Genomic DNA, 9,280 nt, shown 5'->3' with positions numbered 1-9,280 from the left:
TCGGCTTTTGGGGACAGTCACGGTGGGTCTTGTGTAGACTGGTGAGACGTCCCTGCCATTAATCGGCTGTGATGGCACGTGCAAAAGAAAGTGTGAATTGCCTTAATATTATTTTGCCGTGGTGTAGAAAAGGGGTCCGTGTTTGCACTTGTCTGGGCTATAGCGCAGGGGAGGATGAAAAAAATTAAAAGTGCTCACTTTGACTTAAGGCAGAAGCGCAGTCAGCGTCTCAAAGGCCGGCACAGCTATGCACGCGCTGGCTGCTCGACTTTTGCTGGGCAGGAGACCACAGTTTTGCAGACTCGTTCATGATATCAAAAGTCTCAGCGATCTTTGGAGGTCATTCATATATTATATGATATATATATATATATCAAAATACCCGCTACCTCGCAGCGGAGAAGTAGTGTGTTAAAGAAGTAATGAAAAAGAAAAGGAAACATTTTAATAATAACGTACCATGATTGACATTGTCATGAGTGTTGCTGTCATATATATGCCTGCCTAAATAAGTCACCCTCGCTTTGCTCTTACTTTTTTACCGTTCATTTAATCATGGCTAGTGGCAGAAAAATTATAAAATGGAAGGAGGATGGCTTTACCAAAACAATTATTGATGGCGAATCGATTATTTATAAAGCTTGAATTGGTGATCTGTTTTTCTGTGTTAACCTCATAGTTTTTCATACTTCTTCTCAAACTAAGGTGGTGCGAGGGTAAAATGAATTGGGATGCGCTGATCAATGTAATCTGCTTGTAATGCAAAGTGTGATTAAATGCATTATTTTTAACGTTATGGAGCACATGCATCGAAGCTTCTCAGCTGTGCTTGTGCTAAGAAAAGGAAAGTTTTAAAAATAACGTAACACGATTGTCAATGTGACCTTTTGTAAGTAGTGCCTGGAGGATTCAGTGTGTAGAAACTCTAGAGACAGCGTGTGTATTAACTTGTGGATTTTTCTGTGAGTATTTGGTGGCAGTCTGACAAAGTTGCTTTGAAGACGGCGTTAGCATGAGCTCAGCTCAGAGCGAAATTAGATGAATGGGAGGGGATATGATGACGTGACTCCCCCACCCGCCTTAACTGTCAATCCCCACAAACACAGTCTCTCGGAATTTGCATTAGTACACCCCTTCACCTACAATTTTAACTTAGTTACAAAGTGATCAAAACTCTTGTTTATATCCTGCGTCCTCTCATTAAACTTGTATCCCGCATTACCTGTGGGCATGTGAAACGCCAGCGGTAGCCTGTCTATGAACTTAATTTAAAGTTTAGGTTTACACCTTGCTTTCTTTTCGAGGTAGTATCACTCATGAATATGGTAGTATATGTCACTCGCTCGCTTCTTATTGTTTCGCTGCCTTCTCAATTATATAATGCATGTTTTCTTAAGCGCTTTTTGGAGGTCTTCCTGGTTTTCTACGCACTGCGTTGACAGTCAGTTCATGTGATTACGTGGGAGGCGTGATGATGTCACACGAAACTCCACCCCCCCCACATCATTCCAGCTCAACTCCATTACAGATAATGGAGAAAAATACCTTCCAGTTATGACCATTAGGCGTAGAATTTCGAAATGAAACCTGTCCAACTTTTGTAAGTAAGCTGTAAGGAATGAGCCTGCCAAATTTCAGCCTTCTACCTACACGGGAAGTTGGAGAATTAGTGATGAGTGAGTGAGGGCTTTGCCTTTTATTAGTATAGATTTAGCATTCGGTCTGCACAAAATAGCCTCACCTTCAGATATGTTACCCGCCTCAGTGCTGCTTCAATTTTTAAACCGAATCCCATGAAAATCAAGAGTTTCTTGTAACTGTATACATTAAAAATGTTCAAGCTTGAATGCATAACCTGTTAATGCTACCATTCCTTGTTATTTATACATAAGGTGTCAGTTGTATATTGAGCGTTTATAAATCTGTCTTGTAATTAGTCTGTTTTCTTTCTCTCTCCCCCCCCACCTATCTTTTTGTACTTTTATAGAACCCAGCAACAATTACAAGAATACTACTTAGTCACTTCAATTGGGATAAGGAGAAGCTGATGGAAAGGTGAGTATGTTTATGTACTATACTATAATGGTACCTAATCAACTCCTGTCCTGTTTTGATGATTGTGGTTATATTCTCTTAGTCTCACCAGATTATAGTCTTTGGCATACATCAGAACCATTCACAGTATAATTGTTTAGGATAAGAAATATTACCTCCAGTTGCCCTCTTCTAACAAGGAAAGGCACTTTCTTTGGAGGAATGGGGTGGACAAGGTAAATTATGTTGACCATCAATTGAGTAGAACTGCAGCAACACTATACCTCTGATATTTGGTCATTTTGTTTTTATCCCCATATTCAACTATAGTCATTAGCTATGGTTGTGAATGAAAGAATGAAATTTGGAATGCAAGGAACTGAAAATGGGTTTCTCCACCAGCTTTTTAGAGTTGCTTTTCTGGATGGGGAGATTAGTTCAGCAATACTGGAGAGTTTCTGAATAGACTTGCTGCTTCCCCGAATGGACAGAAACCATATGAGGTGTTTGAAAAGCATTTCTCCCATGGGGAGTGTTGAGGTCATGGCCCTTTGAGAGAAAACCAGTGGTTAGACCAAGGGATTACAGTGGAACCTTGGTTCACGAAGTCTTGGTACACGTACAACTCGGTTTACAACCAGAAAGTTTGCCAAATTTTTGCCTCGGTTCACGACCACACACTTGGTATACAAACAAGCCAGTTTCCCTTTCGGTTTGTACATGTTCAGTCTCTCCTTGTGCATTTCCTGTGGGGGGGGGGTGGTTTATTAAATTACAGATTTTTTCGAATGTTCATTTTTTCCCCCTGTGCTTAAAACTCATTAAAAAAAAAGTGCTTTTAGCCAGCTGTTGGTAGCGATATAGTGCGAACTATTGCAGTATTAGTTTTCTCTGTTGTTCAAGGTTTTCTCAGTGTTATTCAATGTTTTTTTACATTTAGTTTACTATTACGCTGTGCATTCTATGGTTTAATTAAGTATATTTGTGCTTAAAAACTTTAAAAAAAATATATATATATTTACATACAGTTCGTTTGGACTGGAACGGATTAATTGTATTTACATACAATCCCATGGGGGGTATTGCTTCGGTTCACGACCAAATCGGTTTACGACCAAAGTTTTGGAACGAATTATGGTCGTGAACCGAGGTTCTACTGTATATTTCTGCGCTTTTCTGGGAGAGTTTGGGAATTCCACTGGACGAGCTGGAAGAAGCCATTGAGGATATAATCAAGTAGCCTGTCATAACATTATAAACATATCCAAAGACCTTTAATACGAGTGGGAATTAAATCTATTTGTCCATCTTTATGGACTATGTATAAATAGCAAAAAAATAATTTAACCCTGGTGAAAAACATTCTTGATTTTACTTTACTCTTTACATTTTCAAACATTTTATTTTTTTTATATTTGCATTACTGGAAAGGTACAGTATAGCAACCATCTGTTTAGTTTCATAACTTCATCATTCTCACTATAGTTCAGTTGTCAATTATTGTTTATGTATATCTCTCATTTTTTTGACCATTACAACAAACCACTATCATCAGCACCCTTATAGACAATATGCCAGAAATTTAAAAAAGGGAAACTGTTAACTTTAGAATTACTAGTGTCTACGAAAAAACTTATAGATCTGGCCCACCTTAAAACCGTTCACACTTCTCCGCCAGCTTGTTTTGTCCTGTAAATGTGCCAATTAAGACGAGCAGCAAACAGCCGGCTATTCCATCCCCCACCGTCGCAGAACTAAGTTCTCCCAGTTCATGCCTTGATTGATTATGGGAGTGAAGTGGAGTTTTAGAGTGGAAATAATAGATTGTTATTTGGAACACACGCATTTCATGTTGGTTCAGCTTCTACAGTAATCTGTGTAAACACATTGTTAAAACAGAAACTTTTTCATATTTTAGTAATACACGTTACAAAATGTATGCATAAACTATAGAATGTGTAAAAGCATGAAGTCCAAACTCAAATAAACACTTTCACAAAAGGCTGAAAGACGTTAAAACAGCTTCTGTAGCGCAGTGGTAAGAGTTGCTGACTCCGCGCAATGGGCTAGCTGTGCTTTAGAGACCTGAGTTCAATTCCCCTCCCGGGGAGAGGCTGTTATTTGTTTTTTTCTTTTTAACATCAAAACGGACATAAAATTTATAAACTGGTATGCACTGTCAGTTAATGAGATCGTTATATTTTCATGTGGGATGCTCATTTGAAAATATTGTTTAACAATTGAGACTGCAATTAACATGAACAAGTGTCCTTATAACTTACTTTTAAGAAAAAAAAAAAGGATCAACATGTGCCTTGGTCCTGCTTGCACTGAATAAGCTCATGCGCTCTAACCCCTATCTGATCTGAGTCTAAGTAACAGTGCAAGTACAGACCCAAAACAGAGTCAAGCTGCAGACGCAAACCAAGTGTAATCAAGAGTCGCCGGTTCAATCCCCACTCACTCCTATATTTGCCGTTTTCAGAAGTAAGCTGCTCTTTGTGTTAATATTATACAGTACACACATACACTTGGTTTGCGTCGGTACTTGCGCTGATACTTAGAGTCAGATCGGGGGAGGGGAACAACGCACATGTTGATCTTTTTTTCTTTCAGTACATGTGCCTTCCCTCTTTATTCATATACAGTATCTAGTGACTTGTCTGCCTGTCTGTCTCTCTATTACGCAGTGCTCTGTCTGTCTATCTGTCTGTGTGTTATGGATCTTAAATAATAACAGTTGTAAGGACACTTGTTCAAGTTAATTGCAGTCTCAGTTGTTAAATATTTTAAAGGAGCATCCCACATGAAAATATAACGATCTCATTAACTGACAGTACATACCAGCTTATAAATTTTATGTCCGTTTGAGGTTAAAAAGAAAATACATTAAATCATTTATCAATAGACACATGAGAGTGGAGATAAAGATGCTAGATAGATTGTATACAACAGGCAAAAATAGCGACCACTTGATAACAGTATTAGCTATAGTGAATGAAAGCATGAATTAATCAACACAAATAACCGCGATCGACATTTTAAACTTAACGATTTACTTAGGAAAAAAAAAGAAAAACGCCCCAGCACGCAGAAAGCAGACACTTGCAGGCAGGCAGACAGGCAGCGCGGCCATAGTTAAAAAGAAAAAAAAAAGTAACACTTTCTCCCTAGCGAGGAATCGAACTCGAGTCTCTGAGACATGGTAAGAATACTACACTCTGAGAGGCAAATCTTAGTGCTACGCCAGAGAAGTTCTGTTGTTTTTGAACCTTTTGTGAAGGTGTTTATTTGATCTTTGAAAATCAGGCTTCACATATTCTTTAGTTTATGCCTACATTTTGTAACATTTATTACTAAAATATGACAATGTTTCTGTTTTAAGAATGTGTTTACACAGATTACTGTAGAAACAGAACACACATGAAATGCATGTGTTCCAAATAATGATCTATTATTCCACTCTAAAACTCCAGCAGTTGAGTCACTCCCAGATAATCAAACAAGTCATGAGCTGGGAAAACTTAGTGAACGTTCTGCGACGGTGGGGGGTGGAATAGCCGGCTGCTTGCTGCTCCTGTTAATCGGCACATTTAGAAGACAAAAGACGCTGGCGGAGAAGTGAGAACGGTTTTAAGGTGGGCCGGATCTACAAGTTTTTTCGTAGACTCTGGCAATTCTAGTGTTAAACCAGTGTGAGTGGTGAGAATGATCATAAGGTTGAGTCTCTGCCTGTAGACATTTCTCAGCCTACAGCAGTGATATACCTTTTATTCGGGTAAAATCTGATTTAACTGGCTTTAAAGTATATGTTTGTGTGTGTAATTGTATATATTTATACAACCATATGCATGTATGAATTTATTGACAGGTTGAGTGGCAGTAAGAAAGCCATTACTGAAATTGTAAAATAAGAAAAAGGGGCTTGCCTGGGCTAGGAACTTCTGCCAGTTTCAATGTACCCTATAATAAGAGCATTGAACAAGTGAAGAATTGGAGATGGATGAGTACTGCATAACTGATAAGCTGTGCTACAAACTGTTGTTCTGTGACTCTCAGAAATATGTCTTATGTTGTGTCAGTTTCATTCTATTTTTAAATTCTTATTGAATGTGTAGGAAACTGTACTCATGATACATTGGCTTTCTTTGCATTTTATGTAATGTAAATACCTACACTTTTAAAGGTGGTTATGGTCTTTCATAGTTTGTTTATTCTTGCCTTTCTGAAACAAACATACAGTGCTGTATTGTGTGCTTTAGAGGTTGTAGCAACACAGTCTGTTCCAACACTCCATTTTTGACAGTTGGACTATTGTAGGGTTTTTTTCAGTAAATTTGTTTACCCACGACTTAATCCTTGAAAAAAGGCCTTCAGTGTAACTTTTTTTTTATATAAAGAACTCTTCTATTCATCTTTCCTAGTAATTGTGAAGGAGACTTTATATAATTTAGTAGCTTTGTGAAATTTTGTGATCAAGTAAGTGGTAAAGGCAATTTCCTGCATTGACTCATGGTGTGAACTTGAGTAAGTCGCTTACGTACTGCTGTTCACATAATAAAAATGTTAACTACTATACTTGGAATGCAGATTATAATCCCATTTCAATAGCAATTGATTAATAACTATTAATTAGTAAAAAGATGCACCCTGTCTAATATAAAAAATGAAAGAGTATCTTTCCCAGCAAAGTTTTTGTATTTTCATCGGGAGTGTAAGGTTTAGTTTTCACAATAAATTTTTATATATGCATCAGTAGTGTAAGAATTTGTTTTCACAATAAGTTAAAGCTGCCAGCTGAAAAGTGTTTAAGTCGTTTTTATTTAGGAATAGGAGCATATATTGATGTTTTCTTATGAGTTTATCACATAAGCAGCCTAACAACTTTCAGAACAACAACATAATATCCACTATTGTGATGCGTATTAAATCTTTCATTAACTAGGACTTGTTTATAAGTGAGGCATGCCACTGAGGCCCATTTCATGGTGCAGAGCAGTGAAAGACCTAGCAGCTACAGTGTTGCATTAGCTATCCATGCAGCCTTTATAAGGCTGTCAGGTGTGTGTGTGTCTCATAGGGACATTTGTGTCAAGCATCCTTTAGTCTTCACATGTGTAGTGGCACATTATAGAATTTTCAGCTAGCACAGTTCAAACATTAGCGAGTAAGAGTTTCTAAATGCATTAACTGTGTCTAGGTTTTCTTAAGTTCAATTTTTCTCTATTAAATGGCTCAAGATAATTAGCTGCTGAAAGCTTTTGCTGTTGTCAATGCTGATGTCTTGTTCTGTCTTTGTACGTACCCTCTATGTGAATTCCTCAGAGCACCAGTTAGCCAATAATATCGTTAATACTACTGCTGATATGGTAGGTTGCTGCTGTAACCTAGCACGTGACAGGCCTGTTTAGTTAGTGGCAATGCACAGTGATGCACCTGTTGGCCAGACAGTGATCAGTATTGTGTTTTTTTGTTTTTGTTTTTTTTCTGCTGTTTGAATTCTATTGGCAGCTGGCTTATAAGTGAAAAGTATTTTGCCCATTATTTAAGTCAAACTCGGGTACCAATTGTTTAAATTTACTTTTGAGTAGAGAATTGTTTCAGGTAGAATGAATAATGCAGTTTACTTGGACAAGTGTCTGCTTTTCGGTTCCTGTTTTATTAAGTGTTATTTATTAACAGTGTAAGAATGCAACGTGCTGTTAAACACTTAAAACAACATTGAAGAATTTTAATAATTGGGAGTGTTAGCAAAGTAAATGGCAAGCTATTTTTCATTATATTAACTCAGGAGTTTAAATGAAGCATATCACAAACAGATATTCACAAGCTGAGAATGTGAACTTTTAAAAACATTTAAGTGGTTTATTTTCTTTCAGTTATGTGCAACACCGTTAGTAGATGTCTTCTAAATTGCCCCATGCTTCAGGTATTTCCTAAATACGTCTGAATCCCTTCATGGTAAATGTGCTTCTTTAGTATAGATAATGCTTTTATTAATCGGTTTGCATTTCACATCTTGCTGAGGTTTTAACTTGATTGGACACCCTGAACCCTAAAAATGATAGAGTAGAGCAAAGTAATTATTATTAAAGTAAAAATAAGAGTAAGAAAAGACACAGTAAACACAAAGTTAAAACAGTAAAGCCTATGCCTTCAGGTGTGCCATAACTAAAGTGAACCGTGCTTGGACCACGTACCCCCTGGGTGCTTTTGTGCTTTAATTTATTTATTTATTGCACACTTTCACAATTTACATCTATATGTATTTGCTCAGTTGACACTTTTATCCAAAGCAGCTTATCATATATGTTAACTGAGTAAACATTAATCTGAGGGACTGTTTCTGAACATTTGTTACAGGACAAAGTTACAAAATTGATCATTAAATCAAAGAGCTCACAGCAAAATGTAAACTATTTAAATTAAATCCTACTCCTCCTTCAGCCCCCTTTCCTTCATTTGCTTCCACCAGTTGAGCTCCCTCTAGCAGTACCAAATGGACCTGCATGTTCACCAAATCAATAAGTTGTACCTGTGGAATACCAGACTCGGTGTAGTATTCAGTGTTCTCATGAGGCTATGCTGCCCTGCCCTCTAATGGCATTGGAAACAGCTGCAACATGAATAAAATTGTTTGTTTTCATTCCTGAGTTGGTTATGACGCTGTACTCTTTATTAGAAACTACCATGGATATTATCACACTGATTAAAAATGTAATGGTGAGTGTGTAGTTGGTTTTAGATATGATGAATGAGGTCAGTCTTTTGCTCACAAGCCCCATGTTAAACCCCCAACAACTGTGTGAATGAAGCAGCAGCACAAATCCAGGTGTCTATTAAGTGACTTGCAGCCATCTCCTTTTTTCTGTAATTGGATTTGAGCTTATCATAAGGCAAATTGATTTCTGGTACAGATCATCTTCCATCTTTTACTGTGTTGTTTTTCTGTTATTTTATGTGTTGTAATAAATGGTGGCTGAATGCTTAATGTTTTGTAATAAAAAGTGCTTATGTGAAAAACTTTTTGCAGTTGCTGCTGATTATTTCTGTATTTTTGTTTTGTTTCCAGTTGACATTGAGTCTCATTGCAGCTTACATTTAATGAGTAATGCCAACAAAGTTAGATTTATGGTTTGGGGCAAGCTTTCCTCAAATAGATCAATCTTGTACACAAGACAGAATGCACCAATTCTTGTGCTATAAGGGGCACTTATTGCACATACATTTAAACTAACTCTTTGAG

General features: G+C 37.3%; 1 protein-coding gene across 1 annotated transcript in view; it reads left to right on the top strand.

Annotated features, from left to right (window-relative positions):
- Positions 1-9,280, top strand: part of arih1 (ariadne ubiquitin-conjugating enzyme E2 binding protein homolog 1 (Drosophila)) — a 231,087-nt gene that overhangs the window by 88,135 nt on the left and 133,672 nt on the right. Inside the window, exon 2 of the mRNA XM_039773452.1 lies at positions 1,988-2,055. Within this exon, the coding sequence (XP_039629386.1) occupies positions 1,988-2,055 (68 nt within the window). The remainder of the gene's footprint in view (positions 1-1,987; positions 2,056-9,280) is intronic.

The sequence above is a fragment of the Polypterus senegalus genome, chromosome 12 (assembly GCF_016835505.1).
Source record: "Polypterus senegalus isolate Bchr_013 chromosome 12, ASM1683550v1, whole genome shotgun sequence".
In the NCBI taxonomy this organism is placed as follows: Eukaryota; Metazoa; Chordata; class Cladistia; order Polypteriformes; family Polypteridae; genus Polypterus; species Polypterus senegalus.
The sequence above is the reverse complement of the archived record's forward strand: the minus strand, read 5'-3'. Positions and strand labels throughout refer to the sequence as shown.